The 16,187-nt window shown below is 41.5% G+C and overlaps 1 protein-coding gene across 8 annotated transcripts in view; it reads left to right on the top strand.

Moving 5' to 3' along the window:
* PALLD (palladin, cytoskeletal associated protein) overlaps nucleotides 1–16,187 on the top strand; it is a 219,867-nt gene that overhangs the window by 87,244 nt on the left and 116,436 nt on the right. For all 8 annotated transcript variants that reach the window (XM_083457026.1, XM_083457030.1, XM_083457034.1 and 5 more), the window contains 8 exons: nucleotides 4–182; nucleotides 591–651; nucleotides 1,478–1,583; nucleotides 2,041–2,115; nucleotides 2,909–3,050; nucleotides 3,683–3,706; nucleotides 13,810–13,929; nucleotides 15,354–15,687. In XM_083457026.1, coding sequence (XP_083313152.1) covers nucleotides 4–182; nucleotides 591–651; nucleotides 1,478–1,583; nucleotides 2,041–2,115; nucleotides 2,909–3,050; nucleotides 3,683–3,706; nucleotides 13,810–13,929; nucleotides 15,354–15,687 — 1,041 coding nt within the window. The remainder of the gene's footprint in view (nucleotides 1–3; nucleotides 183–590; nucleotides 652–1,477; nucleotides 1,584–2,040; nucleotides 2,116–2,908; nucleotides 3,051–3,682; nucleotides 3,707–13,809; nucleotides 13,930–15,353; nucleotides 15,688–16,187) is intronic.

Here is a 16,187-nt window from a genome sequence, read left to right on the forward strand (position 1 = left end):
CAGGTGGTTCTGCGAGGGCAAAGAACTGCAAAATTCTCCCGATATTCAGATCTGTTGTGAAAGTGGAGGGCTCCATACGCTAATTATAGCAGAAGCCTTTGAAGACGACACAGGGCGCTACTGTTGCCTGGCCTCAAATTCTGTTGGTTCTGATTCTACATCAGCAGAACTGTTTGTTGAAGGTAAGAGAGAGCATCAACTGAAGGTCACAAACAGGAAAAGAAGTGAAAACATTATGCTTTAGATGCCATTGGTTCCAAGAGTCTAGCCCAGGCATAGGCAAACTCATGCCTCCAGATGTTTTGAGACTACAACTCTCATCATCCCTGACCACTGGTCCTGTTAGCTAGGGATTATGGGAGTTGTAGTCACAAAACATCTGGAGGGCCAAGTTTGCCTATGCCTGGTCTAGACCCATCTGGAATGAGGCTCATTATCATTTAGTAGTTTTAAGCATAATGCAACAGTGATGGGAGTTCGGTTTTGTTTTGTTTTGTTTTGTTTTAAAAATGTTTGTTTTGTTTTGAAGTGTTCTAGACTCCATGATAGCATCCATCATCCTTGAACATACCCCTTTCCATCCCCTGTAGGTGCCAGCTCTTCTGATTCTGACAGTGAGGTTTTCAGATCAAAATCTGGAGCCATGCCACAGTAAGTTTACATAGCAAAACTTAATTATACACTTTGTTTCTAGGACGCTTGGGGAAGATTATTGCAAAGTTGTTCTGCTTCACCTCTTGCAGTCATTCCGTGGGGGGGAAAGACTAACCAGTGTTAATTAATGATCAGATCCTGTTAAAATATTGCACTGCACGTTAAACATGGGGCAGCACAGATACAGATTCTGGTTCAGAGTCTCCATTTAGAAAGCCTTTGCTGCCTGTACATTGTTTTGCAGAAGCAGTGAAGTACATGTTCATACTGCTGCATGTATTTTTTTACCATGTACTTTTCACAGATAGTTATCACCTTTTAAAGCTATGCCTGCCATTCTGGTCCATCTGAAATTGAGACATAGCAATGAATCATTTGTAAACCTTTAGTGAACACATGCCCTTACTTTTATTAGGCTTTGTAACTGAGTGTATATACACGAAGATGAAATGCATCAAATATTGAGGGCAGATTTCTGAGTGCATTGGAAATATCCCTGTTGAACTACCTGCATTCCCCGCCCCCCATGGCAAAAGACCCCAAAGATTCTCTGAATAGAACGTTTTGCAATTTTGTAATAAAACATTAGGGTTAAAGATTCGTTTTATAACTCTTTTCTCCTGTACTGGAAAAGTGGATGTGCTTCTCTTCACTGGTTAAAATCCCTGATCATGGCAGACTTTGGGTGGCCTTCAGCAAGTCACAGCCTACCAGAAACTCAACTGTTCCTCAGAAATAGGTTGTGCTTCACCCAAAATAAACATGTGAAAGGGAAGCATTTTATGGCAAGATTAACTGACTACTACTTGTTTGACTTATCTAGGGCCCAGAAGAAAAGTACTTCTGTTTCTTTAACGATAGGATCTTCTGCTCCAAAGGCTGGCATCACTACAGCAGTCATCCAGCCTATTTCTGTGCCTAATCTGCAGGTATGTAGATGTCTCAGTTCCAAGACATCAAAAGTTGACTCAAGTTCTTGGTAGCACGCTGTGACATGTTTGCACGGGACTTTGCAGATAAAATGACTACTCTCATCCTGCCTACCTTGGACTTCTCTTAGACACAATTTCTGTATGTGAAATGTCATTGACTGCCTTTTTATTAAAGTTGCCTGGGTGACAGAGTTAATTCAATGTTAAATGGCAGTAGTTGCAAAATTTGGTTCTCAATATACTTGCTTTCTTTATTATAAGTGTTCAGTATGGTGGGGGCAGGGGACTGGGACTGTTTACAGAATCAGACACGAACAAAAAAGAATCCTGACGTAGTAGGTATAGGTATACTTTATTAGTAAATGTGTAAGTGAGATAAGGATATATCAGTGCAGGAATTCTATTACTAATGGTGCTGATGGTTTGCAAATTTCTGGGTTTAACTGTTTTCCAGGTCCAAAGTCCTACTTCATACCTCTGCAGATTAGATGGATCAAAACCTAGTAATGCTGCACCTATTTTTACAAAGGTCTGTTTTTTCCACTGAAATGCTAATTCTATGGTTTTGGGATGAAACAGCAAAAAAAAATAAATAGTGCAAATATAATTTCAATCCTATTAAACCTGCTGAATAAAGATGGGTTCCTTTATTGTAGGATAGTAATGGATTTCTAGCGAAGACATTTTTTTCTGTAATGATTACTTTCTATTCTTTGCTATACAAAAGAGGCAGAGTTATATATATTTTTTCATTCACTTCTCTTTTAATCATTTCTCAAAGTATCACTGTAGGCATTAAAAAACCATCATATGGCTCACACCTTCAGTGTAACTGAGAATAAATTCACATTACAATTCTCTTGTGCAAGTGCTACTGAAATGAATACTGTGTGCTTGTACAGCTTCCACCTTCTCCCAGATGGATTGTGCCCAACATTTTATCAGTTTTGATTGCACATGTTCCATGACTGCATGAGGATGAGTTCATCCCTATCTTAGCATATCAAAAACTCTCTCTCTCTCTCTCTCTCTATATATATATATACACACACACACACACACACTCCAAAATAATTTTTAAAATGTCTTGTGGAACAGAGAGAGTTCTTTCTGCTGCCAGCATGGCTGTAATTCAAATTTCCAAAATAAGAATTTACTCAAATTAATTGCTGTGGCACCATTAAATAAAGTAAGAATGGAAAATAGCATATGCATTGCTGTAATTATCTGCAGGTAGTTTGTCTGCTGACAGGGTCTAAGCTTTTTAAAATATATATATTTGGGGTTGGAGGTTCAAATAATCCATTTATCAAATTTAACAGGAGCTACAAGATTCAACAGCAAGTGAAGGACAAGTTGTTGTGCTTGAGTGCAGAGTGAGAGGAGCACTTCCTTTGCATGTCATTTGGTCTCGGCAAGGAACCGAAATACAAGATTCTCCAGATTTCCGAATTCTTCAAAAAAGTAAGTGGCAGATTAATTGTTGGTTCAGATCCCTGCAGTATAAAAACAAACGGGAGAGTATATGCCTCAGGTATGTTTTAGTTTGCACAATTACTTCTTAGGCTCGACATTTCATTATAGTATTCCCTTACCCTCTACCTGTATCTATCAGATTACTCGATGAGTAATAGTTAAATTTCTTGAAGCTACAAACATGAGTCTGACCAAGCTGCGGGAGGCAGTGGGAGACAGGAGTGCCTGGCGTGCTCTGGTCCATGGGGTCACGAAGAGTCGGACATGACTAAACGACTAAACAACAATAATAGTTAAATTTGTTATCAAATATTACCCTTCTGTAAAACAGGAGTGGGAGACCTGTGGCTCCTCCGGATGTTGTTTGGACTCCAGCTCCTTTCATCCCTCATCATTGGCCAGACAGGCTGATGGGATTTCCTTTCCTCCCCCCCCCCCCCCGCAACAATTTGTGTACCACTTAACACTGTATTCTAAGTTGGAACCCAACAACATTAGAGGGCTACAGGTCCCCATCCTTGCCATAAAGCCTTGACCATTGTATATGTAATGGTTTTCTAATGCATTTTCTTCTTTCCCCTCCTATTCCATGTTCTTTCTTTGGATGATGTGATGTGCAGAGCCACGATCTGCCGCTGAACCTGGTAAGCATCTTGTGAAAGAACCATCTTTGTTTGCTTATTCTTTGTGTGTGTGGATTGAAGGTAAATAGTGTAATGTTTCTGCAAGGGACTGGTAACATGAAACCGCCTCCAAGACATTCTTTATCGCAGACTTCAGACCCTGCTACTCTGTACTTTACATCAGTTTTGTTATTAGTGAAACAGCAAATCCCATCCAGACCAATGTGGGGAGGCCCAGTGGAGTGAGCCTTTTCAAAGAACTTGCTCTCAGAAAATTGCATTACCTTGCAAGTTGCTTAATCGTCACAATTCAACCCCCGAAACTACTGGCATGTTTTCATTAGTATAAGACTACTAAATGTTAGATTTCCTCTTCTCAAATATGTGCTAAATAAAATGTAAGCCTATCCACCCTTGGTTTTTTTTAAAGCCTAGTTCAGCATTCCTTTTAGTATATTAGGGCAGAATTCAGCCAGTCTAAAAATGCAAATGGAAGGAGCTTGTTTCCCCACTTTTATCTCCCTTTGTTTATAATGCTTTCTGCAGTTGTTGCATAGAAGGTGCTCTGTTAGCCTGAAAGTTCTGTACAGATGTTAAGCATTATTAATAGTTCAACTCCCCCACCAGCCATCTCTGGACAAATCCCCAAGCAATTTCACAAGGGAAGCTTCAGTCAGGTGCTCCAAGATCAGAGCTATGAGACTGGCAGCATTTAATCTGTTCCTTCCGTCCCCTCTAGATCAAAGAGTTGCAAAGAGGTGGATCCCCACCCAGTCATGTCACATTTCAGTTTTGTAGCAGTGTTTTCGGTTGTAAGGTGGGATGTGAGGTAGGACACGAGAAGAGCCTTCCTAGATCAGAACAAACGTCCGTCTGGTGCAGCATCCTGTATCCCACAGTGGCCAGTCACATACTTCTGGGAAGCCCACAACAGGACACAAGAGCAAACAGCTCTTTCCTTCCCTATTATTCCCAGCAAAATGGAGGCAGCACATAGCCATTGTAACTAGGAGCCATGGTTTTCTTTATCTTCCATGATAAAGGTATGGAACTGATGGTAGGAGAGTCTAAACCAGGGAAGGCAAGCTTGCGACCTTCCGGATGTTGATACATTGCAGCTCCCATTGTCCCTGATGCATTAGCCATGCAGGCTGGGACAACGGGCCTTGGAGGGCCACAGGTTCCCCCTTGCTGGTCTGGGTTGATAATGGAGGATCACAAAGTAGAGTAGTTGAGCAAAGAAGAAGTCAGAGGTCTTGAAGCAAATGAACTTTAGGAATAGAGAATCCAACGAGCTCAATATGGTCTACAGCAATTGAAAGCAGGGTTTCAAATGGGATTTTCCCCAGCCCTACCTGGGGTTGAACCTGGGACTTCTCATATGCATTAGCCACTGAATCACTGATTGAATAAGCCAGTATACAGTGGTGGAGTTCTTTACTGGAAATGCCCAGCAGGCCAGAGTAGATGAAATAAATGTTTGAAATAAGACTGTGAGTGGCTCAGAGGAGCAGGCGGAAACATAGGGCACCTCGTAGCAGGTTCCTCAGTCACTGCTGCCAACTATAAGTATAACTATGGGGACATGAGGGGATGAGAGTGCAAACTGGCTCAGCTTCAGGAGCCTGTCCTTCAGGCAAGGGCTTCAGAAGAATTGCAGCCAATTAAAATACAGATGCTTGCAGGAGTGTTACACTTCACATGAAACACTCCATTGTCTGTCTCCGTTCCTAAAGTATTTTCTTCCTACGTTAAAATTACTGGTGCAATAAATAGAACAGGAAATCAAAGAGGACAGCTTTTATCTGTGCATCTGCTAATCCCCAACAGTCAGAACAACAACAGCAAAAATCCCAGGATGGCCAGTTGCTGCATACTTATAGGTCAGGCACGGTGAGGTCAAGAGTGGGGGGGAGCTATGCTTTGTGGATTCAGGCAGCTGAGCGCTTATGAAACAGGTTTTTCTTGTCATTGCAAACTTGTATCTGGCTAATGTGTTTTACACTCTTTTCTCTGTCTAGACGGAAATCAGCCTGCATCACAAATCTCTTCAGACTGTTTTGAGAATTAATAGCCAGTCAAATTACTTAAGGCCAACATCACAGTTTGTCAAGTTACCTGCTCAGTGCTACGGTTATTTTGACATTTTGACTTTATGCTGATTGACTCCTTCAAAGAGCAGTCTGTTTTAGGAAGGAGGCAAGAAAACCTGCAGAATCATTTGCCAGCTGTTGATGCTTTGGCCATTACTCAGCTGTCTGGAAGCAGCCACAAAGTATATTGAATTTCTTTAAAGCAATTGTCTTGTTGGTGTTCAAAAATGCTGTACTCAGTATCTTTTTCTTTTCTTTTGGGCTGCGATTGGGGAATTGCTGAACAGAAAATCTTTCAGAACACAGGGTTGAAGGCATTGGACACACACATACCAAAAAACCACCCTTTTAAAAAGTTGTTTTCTGGTTTGGGGGCGTATATTTGCAAAACTACTAATGTCCCCCTTTGAGCTGTATTCCAGTCTTCCAGCTCTAGTAATGAGCCCTAAACAAAACTCAATATCTTGAACGTGAAGAGGGTTTTTATGTCAGCAGGGTCTAAGCATCCTGCACCCCTAACAGCAGGAAAGGAGCTGTGCTGGAACAGTTCCTAAATGTTGCAGCTGTGCTAGTTTCTGGGGGGAGAAACCCTGAAGTCAAGGCACTGTGTGGGCTCCTCTCCCGTGTGGCTGTGGGCTCCACGCTGTAGGAAGGAGCCACGCTTGAATGGTTCCCAAGATGCAAAGGTAACATAAGAAGGAGGCAACAGATGTAGAGTGCATCCTTTGCATGACTATACATAGGGGGGAGAGGGCCTAGCTGCAGAAAAGCAGAAGCTAATGTAACAGCATGGAAGCCTCATTATAGGACACCTGGGAAGAAAATACACCAACTCTATTTGTAGTTCAGAAATAACACTAACAGAATCCAGAGGCTTGCAGCAAATTGGTTAGGCCGCTAATTTATTTTTGTCATTTTAAAGATAACTCTGAGGTCACCTGAAGCAGTCTAATGGTGTTGATTCCACTCTTTCCGTAATAATCTCCAGCTTATTCAACATCACACAGTACCATTGTATCAGCATTGCCCCTCCTGCATCCCGCTGCGTGTCGGAAGCTAAATTTCAGCGACGAGCCAGCTCGGCTCGATTCAGCTTCCTTAACAGTTCTGAAGGAATTTTACATGAGGAGAGCAGGCTCAGGGATGTTCAGCTCCCAACATGCAGAGGGGTTGTGGGAACAGCAGCAGTGATGAGGCAGAGGGGGCAGAGCTAACCAGTGCAGTGAACCCCTTGTGCAGTGGAGAGCCCCTGAGTTCAGAAAGCCTGAATGGGGCTTGCAGCTTCCTTCTGTTCCCCATACTGGCCCAAATTTGAGGCAGGGGCAGCGGCAAAACAGCATCCTGCTCTGACGACAATGTGGAGTGTGAGGCAGAAGAGATAGACATGCCTGCAGTATATTGAATTTCATGAGACAGTTTCTTCCTACCATTTTTTCCCTGTTACATACGCTGTCTTCAGTTGAGCTCTTTGGATTTCTTTGGAGAGCCTTTTCATGCACAGTGGAACTGAAGCCCTAGGGCTTTTCCTCTAGGAAGGGGAATGGTTCAACTAATAGATTAGGCTGAAGAACAACAAGGTTGCTGCCCGATAAAGAAATCCGAACAGGCAAAATAGCTTGGGGAGCTGATTCAGCATTTTAAGATAATCAAGGAGGGGGGAAAAGAAGGGTAGGAAATAGGAGGCTAAAGAATAAGGCTGGAGACTTCTGTAGATAAATTATTTAAACAGCAGACTTTTCCTTCCCTGATAAAAGAGAATATATTTTACAGTTTACTTGCCTTTTGGGTGTCAGCTGCGGGAGCCAGCTTGTCTATATAATTGCTTGCTGTGCTCCTACAGAAATGACAGGCTTTATTTTCAGAGTAGTGATTTCATGAAATTCCAGTATATACAGCTCCTTGATCAAATTCCACCACTACCACCTCAACTTTTAAAAAAACCAACACATTGCCAACAAATGAGTCCTATTTTATCTTGGTAAGAAGCTTGTAAATACCCTTCCTCTCTCCCACTGGTGTAATGATTGCTCCTCTCTCGTGCAGTACGAGAATGGAGAACAAATTTAAGATTTATCATGGCAGCAAAATGGCTTTAGTGGGCCCTGGACACAACCGGAGGTCTGGATGTGTCGACGTAAAAAAATTGTGACTGAAACAGGAGTTTGAACAGGAGGACCTTAGAGCCCAACGAAGCATTTTATAATGTAAAATAAATCCCTGTTAAGAAACAAATGCAATAACAGAAGTCTTCAAGCCAAGCTTCCTGCAGGAGGAAGCCATTTTCTAGGGCAGAAATAGTAAGAAGGTTGGGTGAACAAGTGACTATGTAGAGGGTTTGCCCTCTTGAGTTTCCAAACCGGCAAATCTCCATTTCGGAAAGTTGTGTGAAATCTTCCTACTATTTTGTGCTCATGCCACTCTCCCCCTCACCCTTTTCTGGAAGTACCAAAATGTGTGTGCGTGTATTGTGCCCTTCACACACTGTTGAAGCTTCCTCAAAGTCCCATTTCTATGATGCAATTTGATGTGGCTGATGGCCACATGTGAAGTTGTTCCCTCATCGGCAGAACAGATTGTGTGTGTGTCCTCCACACATTAGGCTCCACATTAGGCTCCCTCTTTCCCACCTCATCAGTATCATGTCAGAAAAGATGTATGCAGCCTCCCCTGGCCATATGGTTGCACCATTAACTTGAGTCTACAGCTATAGCAGAGCATCAAGGACCAAGTAGACACAGCTGTGACTGTTACGTATGAGAGACACCAGTATGACTTGTATTTGCTGTCACAGCTTCTGTGTAATGCCTCAAGTGGCTCTATCTGCAGAAGCACATGTCCTATGAGATGGCAGGGCTTGCCACCAAATACAGCACCCCCACATCATATTGTCCCCCAAACCACTATAACACATTATAGCACTTTCCCCGTGACATGGTGGCGTCATGTCCATTTCCTTCACTCCCGCCAGCAACAGCAAGGGACGTCTCCAGTAATGTGAAGTTCTGCTCTTGGTTTCTGTGGGAATGTCTCCTCCAATTATCAAGTTGTCAAGGCAGCTGAGGAACTGGTAAAATGCAGCCATAATTTCTCAGCTTGCTTAATTTTTAAATGTCAGCAAGTTTTTCCACACACCCCCATTACTTCTATTACAGACTTTAAAGTGTGTGTGTGTGTGTGTGTGTGTATACACAGAGCTTTTACAACTGTGATCTGATAGCATCTATTGTTTTACTTGGGACTTCGCTGTGGAAACTGGATTGTCTCAGGTTTCTAACAGGAGTCCTGAAAAAGACAAAAAATTCTGCCTCAAAACGTTTTTCTTTACCAACATACTTTTCAGATCTACTGTGTCACTATTGAATTCATGGTCATTTAAAACCTGGAACTTGTTTTACTACAGACAGGACCATGGTTGAATGTGGAACACAAGTCTGATTTGTTTCAGTTAAATAACTTTTCTATATCAGTGTATAGTATCATTGCTGTGGGCATGTTATGCTGTCTTGCTCTAATGTCTTTATTGTTGCTTTGAATCTCTGGTAGTGACAACTTAATTATGTTAAAATAGCTTAATGAAAATGTCTGCTTCCTAGAACTTGACAAAGGAAAAGAGGAGACAAAGATCACAGTTAAAAATCAAAGCTGCAGTGTCTCGTTTTTGGTATAACTCAAATCCTATGCAGATATTAACAATTCTAGTAAAAGTAATCACATGAGGTGGGGCACTGGCAAGTCGCACTCCAAATATGCCCCCATGAATGTTTCAAAAATGTGTATGAACCCTCCACAGATACAAAATGCTCCCCACAGCCAACTCATGGAAGGTGACTGAGGGTGGTGGGTTTTTTTTGGGGGGGGGACAAAGCTACGGTGCTCATACCCCCCACCCACATGTGATTTATTTGTACTGGAATTGCAATGCTGGCATAGGGCTACATTTACAGCCCAGTTCTATACATCTGTAGTTCTATAAGTCCCAGCTGAGTTTAGTGGGATTGACTGCAGGGCTGCAACCTTGAAAGCATGCAGTCTATTACCTATTTGGCCTTCAAGAGCTTCGGAATAGTAATGAGTATTTGATGCTCTTGCCTAGCAGTTTTGGCTTTGGATTTCGGTTAAAGGGGAACCTGGGAGGTGCAGTGTTTTGTGCTGAACCAGCTGGCCCTTTCTTTCAAGGAGAGGCCTACAGAACGTTGCAGAATGTTTGTTGCAATAAACAGAATGATGCTGTATTCAGACCTTATAATGCCGTGTTAAGTGAAAACGTGAGGGGGGTGTCTGTGGATATGAGTGAACTTGGCCCCGTATGTTGTTGTCGTCCTTGCTCTTCACAAGATGGAGGGAGACCATCGGAAGTCCGCACACATTTTAGAATCCTGAAAAATTAGGACTCTAAAGTTATTTAGGGAGCCTCTCCACAAGTAAGAAGCCTCTCTGCTTCAGACAGTTGCCCTTCAGCTCATCATGGAGGATGATGAGAAAATGATAGTGTTTTTGTTTCGAACTAGTCTGTCTGTCTGTCTCCCTGCAGTGCTCCCCCCGCCCCGCAAGTATTAATATTAAATGTGCAGGCCAGAAAAGATTGTATTTGCACAATGCATTTCAAAGTGCGCTTCTTCAGGGGGGCTGCAAATATAATACAGTGGTACCTCGGGTTAAGAACTTAATTCGTTCTGGAGGTCCATTCTTAACCTGAAACTGTTCTTAACCTGAAGCACCACTTTAGCCTATGGGGCCTCCCACTGCCACCGCACTACCAGCGCGCGATTTATGTTCTTATCCTGAGGTAAAGTTCTTAATCCGAGGTACTACTTCCGGGTTAGCAGAGTCTGTAACTCCAGATGTTTGTAACCCAAGGGTTTGCAACTTGAGGTACCATTGTAGCGATTAACCGCTTATAGGATAATACTATTTAAACAATTGTGCAATATAATAAAAATGAAACAAATAATTAAAAAACCTGTGGAAAAAAGATGACTTTTAGACTTCTGTGACATTCATAGCTACAGGGAGGGGAAATGCCAAAAAAAGTCTAGATACAATTAAGAACTAAAAAAGAAATATGAGGAAAAAAGAAGTAGTTTAGAAGTGAAGTGATTATCAAGAAGGATGTTGTTGCAACCTGACCCATGGACTTGCATGTGATTCTTCTTTCTTGACAGGTTAGGGTGGTTATGAAAGTAGAAGAGAGATTCAGTGGCTGCCATCCAACCCAAAAAGAAGCACCTTTTGCTGGAAAAGCACCAGCAAATATAATTATGGGACAATTTTTTTTATTTGCATGATCTGCTGCTATTTGAGAACAAGCTGGTGCAGATTGAAACTTCCAGTGCCAGCTATACTTTTATTTTGTTTTGATTTTATTTGGATTCTTCATATAGGTTATCTTCCATATTATTTCCTGCCGTGAACCCAGGCTCAAGTTGGTTGGAATTTAAATCTAGAATTTAAAATAAGTGACAACTTTGTCTGTAATTACTGCACAAATAACTAGCAAGCATCCTTCGCACTGGTTGTTGCTGAAGAAAAGTAGCAGTCCTTGAACCCTTTGTGCATTCTTATTCTTGGAGAGCCTGCTCACTTCATCAATTTTCTCAATATTTTACTGAATTATTCTACTTTTTAGCACTTACATTCCTGTAAAATGTATAACTTCCACATGCAGTTAACATAACAGAATAGCATTACATTAAAAAAAAGCCCATTGTCTGAAACTGCTGGTGTAAAAAGTCTGCCTGGTTGAAAATAACTGTCTTGCCTATTAATTGTCTGATGTGATCTTTCATTAGTCATAATCTAGATCAGATTAAAACTGATGTGTTCTGGTAAGTAATTCTAGACCACAAAATTTTATGTCATATTCCACAGACTGCTCTGTGCTGCCAGCTAGCTGTTCTTCTGTCTGGCAACGGGGTGGAATCCTATACTGGACATTTTTTAAATCAGTACTTCATTTTCAGACTGTCTCCAGCACAGGAAGTCTTTGGATATATGATAATACATGATAAAAAAATTTAAGGAAAAACAGTTCAACTTAATTGAGACACCAATCAGCTGCCACTCACTTCAACTTGACGAATTGCTTCCTGGGTATAATAATTTAACTCTAAGAGGAAGACAGTCATGGTGCGTTCTGCATGGCTGCATTACTTTCCTACAAACATGGATACAGTGAGGCTCGAAACAGAAAAGGTCGTCCCAAGTTTCAATGAGACAAATATGAATGTATCACAACACAAACCTATCCATGTTTATTTGGAAGTAAGTCCCTTTGAGCTGACTATGGCTTACTCCCATGTAAGTGCACCTAGGAGTGCAGCCTTTAAAATGTTAACAAGAAAACCTTTTGAGTTAATCCAATCTTGAGGACATTTGGGCTACCTGTGTATTCTGCTAGTGTAGCTAGACTAAGAACTGACCAGGATTGCTCAGAGTGTGCAGTTACTAAGACAAAAAACACTCACCGGTGTTTTGTTTTGCTTTTGAAAGAATAAGGGAAATGCCCAAGTTGGCTTGTTTTGAAAACAACCCATAGTTAAGATCACCCACACTTTGCCTAGTTTGGATGATATGGCAAGATGTGTGTAGCTAATCAAAAATGAAAGTGAAAATTTCTGAACTCATCCTTGGAGCCAAGCCAGTGAAACTGAGGCTTACTTTGGCTCTTTCTTGTCAGGCTCATATAAGAGTCAGTGTGATGGTACCTGAATCTACTCAATCTTTCGTTACTTAGTATTTTTTAATAATGACAATAGTGACATAAAAAGAGCTACAATAAAAAGAAGAGGACAAAATCTTAGTGTAACCATGCTAATCGATTTCCTGCTTCCACCTGAAGTTGCTGTGATTGAGCCTTTTTTGTCAGAGGTTAGGCAGGGGAAAATATTTCTATAATGGCACATTGACCCTAGAATGCTATCCCAGGGACAGCATTGTTTACTTGGCAACCAGATTTACTGGGGTTTTCTAGGCACCAGGATAAGTTCTTTTTATATTATGAGTCTGGTGAAGTTTACTGAAATTGCTGCTGTTAAAACTTTATCAGTTCTTTTCCTTTTAAAAAAAATCTTGATTCTTATAAGCCAGCTTTGAAACATGTTTGATAATCTAGGAAGGTGGGGTGGGTGGGTGTGTAAGGATTAATAATCTAGGAAGATGGGTTGATGGATTGATGAAACTGATGTCAATGAGTTATCAGTAGTGTAGGATGTATCTAAGATGGTCAGAAGAAATGCATACTACAGTGGTACCTCAGGTTACATACGCTTCAGGTTACATACGCTTCAGGTTACAGACTCTGCTAACCCAAAAATATTACCTCGGGTTAAGAACTTTGCTTCAGGATGAGAACAGAAATCGTGTTTGGGCGGCACGGTGGCAGCAGGAGGCCCTGTTAGCTAAAGTGGTGCTTCAGGTTAAGAACAGTTTCAGGTTAAGTATGGACCTCCAGAACGAATTACGGTAAGTACTTAACCTGAGGTACCACCGTATTAAGAAAATCTTGAGGTGGATGCAGAAGGGTCAAAGTGAATTTGGGGAAAGTCAAGCTTTGTCCCACTTGCTAGATTTCTGAGGGAGAAATAATAGTTTATTTTTTATTAAAACACTCATCTTAAACATATTTTATCTGAAGTAAGTTGCATTGCAGCAAGGCTGCCATGTAGTGCAATACGGCTGAGGTGCCACTTTCCAATAAACGCCAATATCCCTTCCTAACCAAAGTGCTCTTGGTTTTCTCCAGTAAGCATTCTTTTGGATTACAGCCTCATTTTAATTTCCTGTTTTTGATTTCGTTGTGATTTGTATGTGAAAGTAATCACAGGGATCCAACAACATGGGTGTTTGTCTGCATTACTCTTCTGGTTCCTCACTTCCCCCCTGGGCACTGTTTTTGGCTATTGTGCTTTTTGTTTAACACACAACATGACTTCACAATCAAATCTCGTATTCGGACCCATAGCAGTTCCAGTATATCTTGTGTGCTCACTCATCTGTTTTTTTCCTCTCTCCTCCATTCCTTTTCTTTTTTAGAGGAGATATGTACTCTTGTAATCGCAGAGACCTTTCCTGAGGATGCAGGAACCTTCACTTGTACAGCAAGAAATGACTATGGATCAGTCACAAGCAGTGCAGAGCTGACCGTGCTGTCAGGTATTCAGCAGTGCTGATGTAGTGTTTAATGTGTATGTGAAAGTCGGTGATGTTTTTCTGGCCACTCTTGGACACAGCTGCAGCAGTGTAGTGAGGCAGTCCCTTCCCCCTTCTGGGTGCATCTCATGTTTAGTCTCTGATGATCTTCCCACATCCTGTAGCACTGACTTGATTACTCTGCGTCTGGGTAGGAAGCGTATGTAATGTTGACATGGTGAAGAGGCTTCGACATAATCTTCAAAGGCATTTAGGAAATAGGAAAAGGGGCCATATGGATCTCTCTCAGCCTCCAGAAATGCAGCTGCTAATTTTGAAGGTCAAGTACCATCAAATGTGTGCAACTGAAACAGCGTTGCCTCTCCTCCCTCAGAGGATTGTGAGCAGCTATTTGATCTCTGTTTCAATCAGTTCACTAATTGTGTGAACTAGACTCTCCTGGTGTTATGCACTTGCAAGCACAAAGAAAGGGGATTTAAAATCTAAGGATAAAGGGCAGTCAGAGTTTATCTCATGTCTTTTTAAATGATATGTGAAACACCCAGAAGAAAACCTTAAGGCGCTTTTAGGAAATATTACAGCAACTGGCCCTAAAACTCTTCCATTCAGTCAGATGATGAACTTGACTGATGGCCCATTAAAAAGCACGTATTGTGAACCATTGACTGCATCCAGTTAATTGCAAAATAATTATTCGTATTTTATTAAAATTACAGTAATTTTATCAATAAATATTTTCAATAATTTAATATTTGGGGTACCATTCGACTAAATTCTAATCAGAGCAGACCATTGAAATTAATGGCCCTAATGTAGCCATGTGCATTAATTTAAATGGGTCTACTCTGATGAGTAAATCTTAGTTGAAGAACAAGCACCCTTTGTCTTACACTTGGGAGGAAAGTTTTAAGTAGATCTGGCAGATTTTAACACCAAGCTTCTGAGGCTAGGTGGCAGCAGAGGCAAAATGGAAAAAGTTGAGTTTCTACAACAGGCGAAAATGCAGCCCTCCTGTCAGTGTAAAATGCAAAACAGAAATGCATACAAAAGCCTAGGAAAAAGTTGGCGGTTCTCATACACAGTGATGTGGAATATCTGTGGTGAGTGCTAACACAACTGATCCATCAAACTGGCTCACTCAGCCAGTGCTGAGCATTCATAAATCAATTACTGTTCTTAACTGGCAACTAGCTCGACCTACATCATGGACAAACAGCAGTGAATAAATATTCATTAAGATGATTACATCAGCTCAAATGTGCATGAGAACTTGAGAAAGGCATATGCCTTTTGGCATAGCTGCTATAACTGAGATGCTGACATCACCTTCAATGAACTAATACTGTATTTGTGAGAGTAATTGAAACTATCTGTTGTAGTTACAATCTCCCATCTATATTGTTACCTTTTTCCTCCTCCTATTTTAGCCAGTTCTGAAATCTCCAGCCGTGACTTGCCAATGAGAGAACAGAACGACGATGACTTCCACCACTTCCCACCCCCACCTACAAACCTTGAGATCAGTTCTATTGAGCTTCCTCCAAAACACTTGGAGAGCCACCAGATGAACAATGCCAGATCCAGTGTAGCGGCTTTTCAATTACAGCTCAACTCTGCAGAGAAGAAAACCAATGGTGTCCATCCTAGCCGTAAAGTAAATGGGGTAGTTAACGGTGACACCCAAATCAATATATCTTCTCATCCTGCTGGCCTGCTTTCACCTACAAAAACACCACCTCCAGTCCTTGCTAAGCCAAAGCTGTGAGTAATTCTGTGTTTATATTTATTTTTCATTATAGGAACCAACTAAATGGCATATATAGAATCCTAGAACCACTGAGCAACAGACATGGATGGATGCATGTGAAAAAACCAATGCGTGCTAATGCAGGATAGCGTCTAGTGTGATGGGACTAGGATTAGGGGAAACTTTGGTTCAGTTCTTCATTCAGCTGAGAAGCTTGTTTGATAAATTTGAGCTATTCAGTATCGCTTAACTCACAAAGTTCTGCATGGGGGAAACCATTTACACTTTCATGAGCTCCTTGGACGAACGCTACAGTAGAAATGGATCAAGCAAGTGTTATTGTACTACGTGTGCTTGAAGTGGAAACCTGCTACCAGACGAAGACAGCTCCAGGTTTGAGGGGACTCTGGGCAAAACAGTTGCACCCCCCTGTTAAATTGGTGGCCCCTGTCGAGGATTTCAGGCAGTGAAGATGGCAGCAGCCCATTGTCCAATAGTGCTCAGTGTCATCCAT

This window comes from Podarcis tiliguerta (assembly GCF_965153285.1).
Source record: "Podarcis tiliguerta genome assembly, chromosome: 9".
In the NCBI taxonomy this organism is placed as follows: domain Eukaryota; kingdom Metazoa; phylum Chordata; class Lepidosauria; order Squamata; family Lacertidae; genus Podarcis; species Podarcis tiliguerta.